This window comes from Elgaria multicarinata, chromosome 2, assembly GCF_023053635.1.
Source record: "Elgaria multicarinata webbii isolate HBS135686 ecotype San Diego chromosome 2, rElgMul1.1.pri, whole genome shotgun sequence".
NCBI lineage: Eukaryota > Metazoa > Chordata > Lepidosauria > Squamata > Anguidae > Elgaria > Elgaria multicarinata.
In genome coordinates this window covers 69,425,009-69,440,711 of record NC_086172.1, presented here as the reverse complement: position 1 = coordinate 69,440,711, position 15,703 = coordinate 69,425,009, and the positions used below count along the sequence as shown (strand labels likewise).

The 15,703-nt window shown below is 41.5% G+C and overlaps 1 protein-coding gene across 1 annotated transcript in view; it reads left to right on the top strand.

The window, feature by feature from the left end:
- The window catches only part of GLI2 (GLI family zinc finger 2), a 277,978-nt gene that overhangs the window by 234,727 nt on the left and 27,548 nt on the right, over positions 1-15,703 (top strand). The window contains exons 6-8 of the mRNA XM_063116688.1: positions 10,122-10,323; positions 13,074-13,287; positions 15,026-15,139. Of these exons, the coding sequence (XP_062972758.1) occupies positions 10,122-10,323; positions 13,074-13,287; positions 15,026-15,139 (530 nt within the window). The remainder of the gene's footprint in view (positions 1-10,121; positions 10,324-13,073; positions 13,288-15,025; positions 15,140-15,703) is intronic.

Sequence of the window (15,703 nt, the reverse complement as noted above, 5' to 3'; positions counted from 1 at the left end):
GTTGATTACAGCTGGTCGCTGCTTTGTGATAAGGAGATTTGTCCTGTGCCAACTCCAGAAGTCCTTTTGATGATGCATTTGCTTGCTACTTTTTGATTTGAGTGGATGTCATAAAGATGCTTCTGGTTGTATGTCCTATGAATAGTATTGTACTTCATTTTTTAGATGCAGATGGAGCAGAAGATAGGTTTCAGTGGTCCTGCGGTTCTTATAGGTTCCTTTTCCAAGCTGGCTACCAGAAATAGGGGATTGAAGAATGGCAAGGTAGCATCTCAGTGGCTGGCAGGTGCTTTCAGCTTCTTCTCTTCAACAATCCAGAGTCAGAACTTTTGAAGGGGGGCATAAGGGAAGGTGGAGGGGCAGCAATCAATCATTACGAAACATCAAAAACCCAGATTAAAAAAATCTAAGAGCACAATCCTATGCATGTTTAGACAGAAAAAAATCCTACAAGTCTGGGAGCTGAAGGACATTTTCCTGTCTAAACATGCACAGGATTGCACCTTAAGTTGTTTAAAGCTCTTTATTAATTATTAATATTGATAATAAATTGAATAGCTTTAAACAACATAGATTGCTTATCTTAAAGCTTTTGCTATTTGCTCCCCCTTCAAAAAAAACAAAAAAAAAACACAAACATCAGTATCCCTTTTTGCTCTCTCACCACCAAAGTACTGACTGTGGGCCCACTCATAAGATACTCCACCAATTTGGAACAAGATTGCTTATTTCTTACTGGGCCATTGGGCAGAATGCTGCATATTTTCCATGAAAAATATACACAAGGAAAAAAGCTAGAGACCAACTGTTTTAATGAATGCTGACAATTCAGAGACCAGTCTTGGAATAGTCCCGAATGGAGCAGTCCACCTCCCATGGCCTACTTTATCCTGTGTCTGTAGGAGGCATCAAAACAAAAGCAAAATATTCACAAGCTAACGTGGTCTTAGCATGAATTCAAAAGAGGCAGTGATGTGGGGAAACTACTACAGAGAAGCATGTCAAAGTAACTCTGGTTTCAGACAGGAACAGGAAGTACACGGTCCCTACGCTTCCTGTTCCTGTGAACCAATGTCACATTGCAATGTCACTTTGCATTCCCCACCCCCACCCCCACCCCCTGCCATCACCAGTCTCCATCTGGGCAACCTGCACTTCCCTCAGGAGTGCAACATTCAAGTGCTGTGTTCCTGCCATGACGTCGTTGTGGAGGAACAAGAAGTATGGGGAACTTGCACTTCCTCTTTTGTGCCTAGCACAGAATGGTCTAAAGCTCTCTTTAATGGAGAAAGATCAGAGGGGAAATCTAATGCCTTTGAGCTTTCTGTCTTTGGTCATCTCTTGGTTCACATTGTTCATTGCCTCATCTGCTGTCTGGGTATTCTGTGTAAAAACTGAAGAAAAACAATTTTATTTTCTTTCTCCCCCTCACCTTTTTTATTTTAAAAAAGCAAGTTTCTAGCCATTAAGCTTGCGAATATAGCTTTGAAAATGATTGATTTAGAGTCCCTGCAAAATAAAGACTGACTCATAAAATGTGACACACACACCCCAAAGCAAAATTATCACAATTTGTTTAATTTCCATAATTTTCATAGATTACAGAATTGAGTTTTTCTTTGGGAAGATTTTTTTAAAGTGCAGCACATACAAAGCATTAACAGTTCTGTGCTACTTTCATCACTTTTGTAGCCTTTTGCAAAGGTTATTCATGTGGTAATGTAGACGAAAAAGTGATGAGCCTTTGTAATGCAAATTAGCATTTTGGCCAATATGGCTTTACATTTGCACTACAAATTTGATTCATTCAATAACCGCAAGTGTGGAAAAATGCCCCTAGCTTCTCATAACTATGTTTGTGCAACTTTTCACTAAAAGAAAACAAACTCTCCCCCTGCTTCCTTCCTGCAGGGGAGTTTGTACTAAGAGACAAAAGTAATTCATCTGTTGAATAATCAGAAGTCAACCTTGTGACTTCAGCAACGTATGTGAACCCATCTTAACAGAGAGACCCTAGTGGAAAATTAAAACCACAATCATAGAAGATACATTTAAAAACAAAACAAACAAAACAGCCCTTCTCCATATCTTGCAATACCTGGAGGATCTAAATTAAAGCAGTAATAAAATGCATATTACTTGATTTGTGCTGGAAGAGTCCCAGGCCAACCTGCAGAATCAGACAGCTTCCAGCAGAGCTTTAATACCCTGGAAAAAATTACTTACAGTATGTGTGCAGAGAAGGGGTGTGTTAGATGGCTGCACCAATAAAACCCAGGCTGCTGTTGGACATCAAGACTTCTTCCCTTGTCAAATTAATGGGGACCAATGGCAGAGCTGACACTGTGGGCATAAATCATGGGAAGGAGCAGCGAGGAATGAGTACAAGGCTTTTCTTTCTATTTAGTAATTTATCAAGGGAAGTGGCACATTAATAAACAGATCTCCCTTGAGGTGTGGGAGTAACAGAGACAAATATGACTGTCAAACACAGCCTGCTTCCTCCTCTTAGCAAGACAGGAGATTGGACACAGAGAAAACTATGTGGCTCTATGTGTGTGTATGTGTGTGTTTGTATGTGTAACTTCTATCGCAATAGCATCTTGAAGTTTTAATCAAAATCAGGACTTTTTGGTGCAAGATTCCTCAATTGCCAAACTACTATTACCCAAGAGCACATTCAGAGAGAGGTTTTTCAAGGGGGTCAGATATACATTGGATGCTGTCCAACCTCTGCAGTACATGCTTATTGAGCTCCTTGTCCTGCTGTGCCCCACAGGCCATGTCACAGACCGAAGCGATTGCTGGATTAGCGGCATGCGATTGACTGCATGAGAAAATTTGCAATGTCAGCATGGGGACATACAGGCAAATGGAGCATCTACTTCTCCAAAGAGGCTCCTTAAGTCCCGCCATGACTGCATGTGTGGCAGGGCTCAGTCAGGCTCCGTGTATCCTCCATGTTGCCTTTTGACAGTGAGCCCCAAGCATTTAGCATCTCCCTTTATACAAATATCTAATAATCCAATATTCTTATGTCCTACAGGGCACTCGGATAAATCATGATCCTTACACAGCTAGATCTGTTTTTTTAAAAAAAAATATCACACATTCCACATTGTATAGATGTGTGCATTCCAGCCAAACATTTAAAAAGGTAGAATGAAGAATGTATCACTGGGGTGTTTCCAAGCAGGTGGCTCCTAGTGCTACCCATCAAAAGGCACTGCGCAGCCACTCCGTCTTTTCCTTCTTGACTGATTTTTTTGTGGAAATAAAAAGACAGAAGGGGGGATGGGAGGGTTACAAGTGGAAGATGACGTCATCTGGACCCCCTGTAAAATTCTGTGAATGAGGTAAGCCCCAAAGAAAAGCCTCCTCAGTCACAAAATTCAGAGTAATGATAGCTCCTGAGTAAGGCTCTTGTTTGTTGTTTATTCGTTCAATCGTTTCCGACTCTTCGTGACTTCATGGACCAGCCCACGCCAGAGCTTTCTGTCGGCCATTGCCACCCCCAGCTCCCCCAAGGTCAAGTCTGTCACCTCCAGAATATCATCCATCCATCTTGCCCTTGGTCGGCCCCTCTTCCTTTTGCCTTCCACTTTCCCTAGCATCAGCCTCTTCTTCAGGGTATCCTGTCTTCTCATTATGTGGCCAAAGTACTTCAGTTTTGCCTTTAATACTAGGGGTGTGCACGGACCCCCCGCTCCGCTTCACTTCCAGATCCGCGATTTGTGGATCAGGCTGCTCTGCCCCACCCCACCCCGCCCCCGCTCCACCTATGTCCACTCCGCTCCGCTCGGAGCTCCAGATCCGGATCGGAGCTCCGTTCCCCCCCCCCCCATAGGCTTGCATTAAGCTAAAAAAGTATACAACTTTTTTTCTGTTAAAGTTAGAAACCTCAAGTTTGGCACCATGACACTTCATGGAGGTATACACACGCACGCCAACACTCAAGGCAATCCCATCATCCCCTGATTTTTGGGGAATTTATGAAAACCGGGCACCCCATTCACACCCCTTTCCATAGCTCCGTCAATTTGCACTTTAGAAACCTCAAACTCGCCACCATGATAGCTTGTCCAGGGATACATACGCACGCCAAGACTCAAGGCAGTCCCAGCGGCAGAGCCCTGTAAAGGACCAAGGGAGAGGGGGACCTTACCTGCCTCCGTCCATGGTCTGTCGCCGTCTTCAATTGAGCCCGCGGTTCCGCTTGCGGCCCAGACTTCCTGGTGGAACCGCGGGCTCAATTGAAGACGCTGACGGACCGCGGACGGAGGCAGGTAAGGGAGAGGAGGGCGGGGGGGTTACCGGGCCCTGCCGCCGTTGCCGCATGGGAGAGGGGGGCCTTACCTGCCTCCGTCCGCGGTCCGTCGGCATCTTCAATTGAGCCCGCGGTTCCACCAGGAAGTCTGGGCTTCCTGGTGGAACCGCGGGCTCAATTGAAGACGCCGACGGACCGCGGATGGAGGCAGGTAAGGGAGAGGAGGGCAGGGAGGGGGGTTACCGGGCCCTGCCGCCATCGCCGCATGGGCGACGGCGACAGCAGCAGGGCCCGGTAAACCCCACTTACCTTTCCGGCGGAGCTCCAGATCGAGGCGAAGGATCCGCCTTCACCTCGATCCTCTTCACCACGCTCCGCCGGCCCCCCAATCCTCTTCGCCTCCGCCTTAAGGGCAGGCGAAGCCCCCCGCTCCGCTCCTGCTTCTCCGGTCCGATTAGAAGCGGAGCACATCCCTATTTAATACCATTCCCTCAAGTGAGCAGTCTGGCTTTATTTCCTGGAGTATGGACTGGTTTGATCTTCTTGCAGTCCAAGGCACTCTCAGAATTTTCCTCCAACACCACAGTTCAAAACCATCTATCTTCCTTCGCTCAGCTTTCCTTATGGTCCAGCCGTCGCAGCCATAGGTTACTATGGGGAATACCATTGCTTTAACTATGCGGACCTTTGTTGTCAGTGTGGTGTCTCTGCCAGCACCACGACAAGGTAACGATCTCCTTTGCTGGAGGAGTAAGACTCTAGCTTATATTTATATAGATAGCTTGTGTGTACAGGAAATGTTGGCTAAACTCTTCAAAACCACATAGGAACTCAGAAGGATTTCCAGTGGTCAGGAGATGGGTTTTCAGACCCTACAAAGTTTACTACACCATGGCTAGAAAGAACTAGAATAAATTGTGCAAAATAAGCAAATAATCTTGTCGATTTATACATGCACTAAATTTTCCTGGGTTTCCTGTGTGCACAGTTTTGGTCTTTTTAATGCTGTTCTTTATATACAGATAGCTCAGCTGGTGATGTGAACAGGCAGAGGGTGGCACTGTTGATAAGTGGCAGCTGCAAAATTGTTCACAGTTAGAACATACTCCTCTGCTTTGAAACAAACTCCTTTTGTCTAGTATAAGAGATAGGCAATGTAAGGAAAAGGTGTATCTGTCACCTAGAGCAAGGGAGATGTAGGATTTGCTCTAGTATCAGCTTTTGTCTGCAAATTCAGAGCTCTTTTGAATTGTTTTTCCCACTTTTCCAATTACATCTCTAGTAAATCAAGATGGAATTTGTATTTGAATTCCTGCTTGTACTGGACAAGTGCTGGCATTGGCTAGTATCTCATACAATTGATGAAGTGGCCTCTAATCCAGAAAAGCTTATGCCGTAGTAAATCTGATAGCCTTTAAGGTGCCACAAAACGCTTCTTTGTTATTGCTGCAGCAGACTAATATGGCTACCCCTCTGTAACAAAGCCTAAGTTACTTTTGGACTTCCCATATAATTGATACAACAGAGGTTGCGGTGCTTGTCCATGAGAAGAAGAAAATCCAAAACTCCACAGTTGGGCAATACCTTTTTTAGGACCAAACAATATTCTGCAAGATTGTACAAGCTTGCAAGTTCTACAGAACTCTTTATCAGGCTTTCCTTGACTGCTCAGAGAGCTTTGGTTATTGAGCAGTATAGAAATGTAATAAATTAGTTCTGTGACCTAACGTTATTAGATTGTAAGCCTATGCGGCAGGGTCTTGCTATTTACTGTGTAATCTGTACAGCACCATGTACATTGATGGTGCTATATAAATAAATAATAATAATAAATAATAATAATAGTTACAGCCTATTTGAATACTGCCGGTATCGTTGATTGATAAAGAGAAGAACCTTTGAAGTCCAAGACCTTCTCCAGTAACAATTCCTTGAACATTCCTCCCACCTGACCCTCATTACACTTTAGGCTATCTACCAACTTTCAGCACCTGCAAACAAATCTAAACAAATTGGAGATCACTTATTGACTTAATGGCTGACAATTGCTAATACAGTAAGTATACGCTCAAGTAATAGTTAGCCTCTGTGTGCCTGCTTTGTGAATTGATTTCTAGATTAAAATGTTCCCCACACCCCTTTTTTTTTTTAATTGTAGAGGTGGTGAAAGACTTTGATTGAAAGCTCTGCCAAATGAATGTCTCTGTTTATTCGGTAAAAGTGGTGTCGTGTCGTCTTTCTCCCTGAATAGCAAGTATGATATATTTTTCCCTCTCCCCGCAACATAAATCCCCCCCCCCGACCCAAACGATCCCGTTCTGAGAACTGAAATGTAGTCTAGCCCCTCTCCTGTGGGGGAAAAAAAAGCAGGCAAACAGATGAACTGTTTAGCTAGACCGAACATTTTCTTTAACAAGGAAAGCAAACAAACCAACTATTAATTAAATACCAAACTCTTATGAAGTCAACTGAGAGACAGACCCAAACTGAAGGGCCTACACTACCTGCCTCCCATTACTTTGCTTATTCTCAAAATACCAAAGTACTTTGAAGAATGCTAAACAGCCCCTTCGAGAACTGTGGATTTGCACATCCCTGCCAGAAAGCAAAGAGTCTTGCCTCTTATACAAATGGACCGTGACTGCTACCGGTCTTTACTGGTTTCGTAAATCTTGGGTTCATCCCTGACTATTATTATTATTATTATTATTATTATTATTATTATTATTTATTGCATTTTTATACTGCCCAATAGCTGAAGCTCCCTGGGCGGTTCACAAAAACTAAAACAATTCAAAGTATAAAACAAACAGTATGATATAAACTATATCATATGATATAGTATATATCATATACTATATAATATACATATATCAGATATGATATGACTAGGGATGGATGAATCTGTCAATTGCAATTTTTCTCTGTTCCTCATTTTTCTGATCTTAAATTCAACTTATCCCTGAACTTTGAGAATTTCTCCAGTCTTAAATTCAGTTCATCTTAAACTTTTTGATGATTCCCCCCCGCCCAAGGTTGGCATGAAAGTTAATAAGTATTTTGTACACATTTTTTGCAAGCTGTTTTCCTAACATAATGCATATTTGAACCTTGTGTTCCCTAATTATACATTTTTGTATACTTTTTTTGGTTTGGAGAACCCCGTTGCAAAATTGGTAAAAGTGCAAATTTCAAAGGATATCTGGGTTTCAAGCTGCATAGAATGTGAATTTACCTAATATGAAATTAGGTAAATTCACATTAAAATGCAAACTGAATAAATTCCTCCCTCATCCCAATACCTGTAAATTAGGCATTTGGCTTTGGAGTGATGTTGTTTTCCTTTAGCATCCTCGTTGACTGGGACCTCTTTGCCCTATATCCTTGGCCCTCAAAGTGTCCCTTTAGCCTCACTCAGAAAGACAAGCAGTTACAAGAGGAAGAGGCATGTTTTCTTGCTGTAGCACACTCATACGTCCCCTGATCCAGATTCACTGCGTTTACTGACCAGGACAGGAAACATAGGACTGACTAGGGATGCAGGGATCAATCTATTTTCAGTCTATGTTAGTTTGGCATGTGTTCGTTCATAAGACTGTCCTGTTCTGCTTCCACATTAAAATGTGTTTATTTCGGGGTTGGAGAGGCATCTGCCTGAAACCTCATGCATGCCTTATATACATTTTATTGTGAAATACACATTTTTATATAATATATGCATTTTATTTGTAGTTAGCATGAAACATGCATTTTATGTGGAGTTTGGCCTGAAATGTTCAGAACATTTTAAAGCAGAAGCTTGTGTTGCACAATCTGGAGAAGCACAAAATCAGAAGAATAAATGCATTCTGGTCCGCACATTTGTTTGGGAGGTGTGAATCAAGTCGGTTCACTTCAAAACGCAGACAGGACTAAATTCTTCAGATCTGACTTTTCTTCCCTTTATCTCTTAACATAGGTTTCTTGTGAGTTTGTTGTGTAAGTTACTCAAATAGGGGCAGCTCCTCACTTCAGTAAGCTCTTAGAGTGTTCTCCTACAACCATCAGTCTCATATGGATGCTTTTTTAGACATATATTGGACTGCTCGTATTTATGAAACAGAATTGTCAAATCCTTCTTTTCCCCTCTCTTCCACTCTTTTCTTCTTCTTTTTTGCATTTAGAGTGATGTAAATAAATTAATGTGTATGGAAATGTTTTATGATATGTTCTTTCTTTCCTTCTTTCTTGTTTCTCCTTGTGCCCCCTTCTTTTTTGTTATATTTGCAAATAAAAAAATTAAAGTAAAGAAGCAAGCTCTTATACTGTTTGAGGAGGGGGGTGACGTGCCGCCTGCACTTCTGCTCTCCCCATTGATCTCCCTGTCCCAGGGGCCCAAGGCAAGATCTAATGCTGATCAAGCAACTGCACAGATGTCCACTTTCAATGTAGCCATACAGAAGCTACTCTGCAGTATTGAGTGTAGCCATTTACCATATAGAATCTCTCACTTTTCACCATTTCTTGGAGGGGATGGAAAGCGGTGGTGTAGCAGAGCTGAGGCTGGCAGGGATGTCATCTGGCCTCAGAATCCCCTGGTCCCTCTGAGCGGAGCTGCAATTCTCAAAGTAGCTGGGAAGAAATGAATTTTCCCAGGATCAATTTATTGCTCCCTGTAACAATGCAAAGTATATTGGGGTGGCCTGGTCTTCAATGGGCAATTAAGAAGACCCCATTAGCTTGACGAAAGACCTGCTCTCAGTGGAGATGAAAATGGCTAGAACTGGTTTGAGCTTCACACAAATAATATGACAATGGGAGGAGCCCCCACATCTATCTATCATCTATCTATCCGAGGCATTTATATGCCACCTATAACTAAATTTCCGAGGTAGCTTACAACAAAAATTAGAGCATTACATATATATATATATGTAACTATCATATAAAAAACAAGTGATTAGACCACCTTGTAGGTGTCAGGTGCATCTCTCCACAGAATGCCTTCCACATCCAGGGTACCACCACTGAGAAGATCCTTTCCCTGGTACCTACCCAGTGCAACTGGCTCAGCGTGGGCGCCCAGAAAAGGGACTCAGAAGTTCTTATAGTCCAGATCCATTCATATGGAGACAAGCAATTCATCACATGATTAGTTTTTGCATAGCCACTGTGTTGTATAAAATCCTACAACTCAATACTTTTCTAAATGTTCAAACTGTTTCATACATTTCTAACCCTGACAACAACCCTGTATGGTAGGCCAGTATTATTACCCCCATAATACTGATAGGGATCTAAAGCTGAAAGACTGTGGCTTGTGTAAGATCTTTTGATCGGTGCATGGCTAAGTTGAGATTTGAACTGGAAGCTTCCTTGCTGCGGACTTATTTTAGTAATCTATATAGTGTGCCTTGAAGAGGCTGCCTTGGACACACCCCATGTGACTGAGTTTGACAGCTCATCACCTACACTCTTCTCTTCTCTTCCCTTCATCCCAGATAAGGAGCTAACTTGTGATTAGTGCCATGGGATAGTGCAAAAATACTAAGGGCTCAATCCTATGCATGTTTAGACAGAAAAAAGGTATACAATTCCCAGCACACCCAGCTGAAGAGATGCTGGGAGTTGTAGGACATTTTTTGGTCTAAACATGCATAAGATTGTACTCGAAGGCTGTGATCCAAAACAAACCTATGTTCAATGAGTACTCATTGAACATAATGGGGCTTACTTCTTAGTACACACATAAAGGATGGCACAGTGGTTTTTATGTCCTTTATCTATGCTGAAATAATTTTCTTTGAAAGATTAAGTTCTGTTCTTTCAGTCCAGATCCAAACATGGCATTTCCCTTTATTTTCCTTTCATACAGTGTCAAGATTCTCTAGTCCGAGAGTGACTCCAAGATTAAGCCGGAAGCGAGCACTTTCGATATCCCCGTTGTCCGACGCCAGCATTGATCTCCAGACAATGATCCGGACCTCACCAAATTCCTTGGTGGCTTATATAAATAACTCCAGAAGTAGTTCTGCAGCTAGTGGCTCGTACGGGCATTTATCAGCAGGGGCAATAAGGTAAGGGAAGAAGGAGTAAAGTCCTTAACCCGCTTTTTTGAGTGTAGCCTCTCTAAGATGAGTGAGACAACTCCCAATGATTAAAGCTGTCATTCTGGGAAGTTTGGGGAATCCTGTGCTAACCACATTTGCCCTGTTGTCAAAACCAGTGTTTACAGAAAAGGGAACCTTTGAAGGAAGAAATGTGTGCAAAATGAATTTTATTTCTGTAGTATAAGCCTTAGACTTAAACAGAGATGAACGTGCTCCTTGATTTCAAGCATTTGAAGAGTACATTACATTTAGCATGTGTGTCTTTTTTTCATATTGTTGAAAGTGATCATGGTTCAGCAGCAAATATACTGTTCTGTATTCCTCCACTACCACTTATCTGCCCACTATGAGGAGCCACTTAGACCAATTGACCAATGGTGATGATGACAGAAGGATGTTAACATGAATAAATTACTTCCTCCACAACACCCCCTAATTTCTCTTTATAAACATTCTTATGCCAATGTACCTAACTGCTTTATTATGTGTAGCTCTACTGTGCAGTATATTCTGTTTCTAATGTCTAATATTACAATTCTTATGACTACTGATAGAGGATAGTAAGTGGTATGAGGATCAAAGTCCAAGGAAATAGGAATAAATATCCTATTTAAGTAACATATCAGTCTCACACTTTTCCTGTGTTTCCAAGGGATTTTAATTTCCAGGAATCTGGTTTCTAATCTGGATTTAGCAGCAAGTCCCACCTGTAGTTTCATGGAGCTGCCTTCCCCACAAATATAACGACTGGAACAGAAGGAGCATCATCAAAGAAAGACTCTAAGAGATATGAGAAGATTATGCTGTGCAGTGCGCTGTCCCTCGGTGTGAACACTAACTAACAATGACCCATGCCTGCATAAGGCCCCAACAGTTCATGAACAGGGTTAACTTTGGTTCCATCAGGGCTCCAGGCCTGCCCATGTGTAATTCACACTCTGCAAATATAGACAAAGGCCAGGTCTAGTGAGATCAATGTACCTCATAGGATAATAGAAGAAATGGCTTTACATGGAACTTCTGGGGAAATCAGAATTTGCCAGTGGAAAATTCCATAATCTAAAGTTGTTGGTTAAAGTTAAAATTGAGATTTATCTAAAGTAATAGTACCTTTTTTGTAGGTGCATTTTTTGAAACAAAAAATAGCCAAAGGCAAGGGTGGAACCAAGTAATCTTCAACAATAATATTAGTAAAAGTTTTATTAAAGTGCCAAGTTTCAAACGCAGTTGAGTTCTTCCTCAGGGCTTTATCTAAAAAACAAAGAAGTCCTTTGTATCATAATATTTACAATTAGAGGCATTTTACAGGTATCTGTACCTTAAAAGTTTATAATATCTAGTTAGAAAAACTTTAAAACGATATGTATAACAATATGTATAACAAGACATACAAATAGCAATCAAAAAAGGTGTAATACATCATCATTCAACTAATTGGAGCATCTATGCAAAATATAACAACCAGGAACAAATAATCTATGTTACAATAACAAACAACAGTATTTACTTACAATGTTCATGCAGTTGTCTGCAGAAGCTGCTAGGCTAGCATGATACAGGAAGAAGTGAGATATATAGGGAAAAGAGACCTTGACAACTAGTTGGAATCAGCTGTTTCTTATAGCAATGCCGATAGTTCCAAAGACTCATTGAGGCCAGAGGGGCTGATTGTATTAAGCCTGATGATCCATCTGGCCTCTTTCTCTGAAAGGATCCAATCAGATTTATTCTTGATTATTTCTATAACCCAAAATGATAAATCTTTTAATTGATGTGATTTCTCTTTCCATTGGTGAACTAATGATGCTCCTTCTATTCCACATTTGATCTTGCTAATATGCTTACCTATCCTGGTTTTAACACTTCTTGTAGTTTTGCCAATATATAGTTTATTACAGGGACAGATTATGCCATATATTACAAATCCTGTGTTGCACGTGGTAAAATCTTTTTCCTCTCTAAGAGGAGAAAGAAACCCAACAATGTTGTCCTTATCCCAGTTGCCTTGCCCGTAACCAGACATTGTTCACCAAATGTTAGCTGCTTAAAGACTTTATTTATTTATTTATTTATTTATTACATTTTTATATTGCCCAATAGCTGAAGCTCTTGGGTTGTTTTACAAAGATTAAAACACAGAACAAATATACAAAATTTAAAAACAAATATACAAAATTATCCATTTAAAACTATTCTGGGGTCAGTTAAAAAAATTCAACATATGCTGTTAAATGCCTGGGAGAAGAGAAAAGTCTTGACCTGGTGCCGAAAAGATAACAATGTTGGCACCAGGTGAGTCTCATCATGGAGATCGTTTCATAATTGGGGGCCACCACTGAAAAGGCCCTCTCCCTTGTTGCCATCTTCTGAACTTCTCTCAGAGTAGGCACCCAGAGGAGGACCTTAGATATTGAGCATAGCGTATGGGTAGGTTCATGTCAGGAGAGGCATTCCATCAGGTATTGTGGTCCCAAGCTGTGTAAGGCTTTATAGGTTAAAACCAGCACTTTGAATTGGTGCCTCAAGTGACAGAGATGGTTCTAGAAGAACCCTAGAAGAACCCCCAAGCTGTGAACCTGCTCCTTCAGAGGGAGTGCAATCCCATCCAGAACGGGTTGAACACCCACTATCTTTCAGCAGTATATAAGTTAATAAAATAAAAATAAAATGTTCCAACTATCATATGTTTTCCTTCTGTTGTTGTTTTTTCTCCTCAGTCCAGCCTTCACCTTCCCTCATCCAATCAATCCGGTGACATACCAGCAGATTCTGAATCAGCAAAGAGGCCTGAGTTCCGCATTTGGACATACACCACCCTTCATACAGCCATCCCCGACATTTCCGGCACGGCAACATGTGGCTGTCATCTCTGTCAATTCTACTCCTGCTCAGATCAATAATAGTAGCAACTGCATAGCTGATTCTAACCAGGTAGGATCCGCAGTGGCTTCTAGCAGAATTTTAATTGGGCTCACCACAAACTCCTTGAAGAAGATGCAGTCTCTGTCTATTAAGACTCATCTTTTCAATTTTCTATTTATTTAGTTGTTGTTGTTACATTTATAGTTTGCTTTTTTCCTCCTGGAGCCAAGGCAGCTTACATGGTCCTCTGCCTCGCCAACTCTCACATAACTTACGCTCACCAGATTCACATGATATGACAGTATCTGAGTGGGAGGCGGGTTTTGTATACACAACCTGGTGCCCGTGGGCAATGCAGCTTGTTATCTGAATCCAGTCACTGAGTCAGAGCCCTAAACCAGACCTATGCTTGCCAGTTTGCACAACATGAAAACCCAAAAGTGTGTGTGTGGGGGGGCATATTCAAAATGGTGGCTACAAACGCCACAACCTTATTGATTAAATAACCCACGCTGGGCTGTCCTTTCATGTGAACAGTCCCAGCGTAAGACAGCTTCCTATGTTTCTGTATTTGCAGCCATCGTGCAAATGAATCAGATGCTGTGAACTCAGATTGCCAAATTAACTGCTATAAATTGAGTGGGGAAATCTACTAGGCTAGTCCAGAGAGCAATTTGTGCATGAAGCAGTTGGTTCAAATGACCAGGTTGCCCTGGGCCCGTTAAGTGGAGGACATGAAAACTAAACCTTAAAAATGGTTATGTGAATGGGTCATTTCTTTTAAACTGAGAAGCAAATTCACTCCTCAGTAGCACCTTATCCCCAACCCTAGGCTGTAATGAGGCTGGCTGTCCTCCACAGATGTACTATCATTCCTTTTTTTTGCATGCGAGCATTATATTAAACAGAAGAAGAACAAACAAGAGTGGAGTTTTAATTCATAAAATACATATTAGATATATTAAATATATAATTGCAAAGGAGATTTCAGTTAAAAACTATGAGGAGTGCATTTGCTTGTCAGTTTTCCACATGTCAGTCACATTTTGAATGAGGAAACCCTGGCTCTTTCAAATGCTCCTGATTCTGATGATAACGGCTGACATGTCAGTAGGTTTTGCAAATATAGCTAGAGGTGGATATTAGTGATTGTGTTCACAGTCCACACCACATATTCAGTTCAGTGTTGCCCTTTTTGTAAAATCTGTATCCTTTTTGAAGGCTACGGATGTCTGTCGCCAGAAAATCCGGCCCTTTCTGGGCTCACCGGAATTCCATAACACGCCCAACGTAGCTCACATTTGTGGGCCAAGCCATAGTTTTTCCCAGAATCTGGGAATTTTTTCCTGGGGATTTTCCACAAATTGCAGCTGAAATTTGCACAAATTACACAAACTGCAAGTGCAATTTCCTCAAATCTTTGTTTGTGCAAACAAACAAAAATGCAGAAAATCCTTTAGCTGGACTGACTCACTGCAGACCAAATCAGGTCAGCTAGCAGAAGATGAACTGCAGTCCTGGGGGGCCAAGTTGATGAAAGCTCATTGAGCTCCACCCCACAACCAGATTCCTCCAACATCCATATTGAAGGCCACCATAAAACCTTACAGTATTGCTGGATTGATTCTCACCTAATCTAAACTACAGCTCCTACTAATGGATCATTGAATTTGCTATATCACAAGAGGGTGATATACCCTCTTTTACCATTAAAGGCAGCCTAAAAATAATTTTAAATAAATAAGTGATGGCGATGCTGCATATCCTTGAGAACTTTGATATGATGTCCCCATTTTTGTCTCCTTAGAGCAAACAGAACAGTGAGTCAGCCGTCAGCAGCACCGTCAATCCAGTAATTAATAAACGCAGTAAAGTCAAAACTGAAATGGAAACTCTGCCACCAGCTTCCCCACCTTCTCAGGTAACTCTTTGGTACAAGCTCACCTTCAACATCTGAGCAGATGGACCTCAGATTTCTTACCAACAACAACTACTCAGGGCAAATTATTAATTCCTCTCTACAGTAACAAGACAACAGTTTCCAATGCAATATTTTTGCTGTTTGAAAATATGGAGAGCTACAGCTGTGAACACACCAGACTTCACATCCATTGCATTTGGATGCATTATGGTTCCCTGCCCAGTGATGGCACTGATCCCTCTTTCATCTATGTCCCCAGAATCATGGGATTTTCCCTTCTTCTAGGCCATCTGGGAGTGCTCTGCCCCAAAGACATTTCCTTTGGGGAAAATTCAGGGGATTGTGGGCCAAAACAGACATTACTTTCAATGTGTGTCTAGCAGCTCTGACTTTATATATATATATATAGAGAGAGAGAGAGAGTAAAATATATATATATAAGAAGTCAGAGCTGCTAGGCCAATCCAAATCTTAAAAACAAAACAAAATACCTAACCCTCATGCTAGGGCCCTAATCTAGCGTAAAAAATGGGGGCGGGGGAGAGATGTAGCTGCTCTACACAT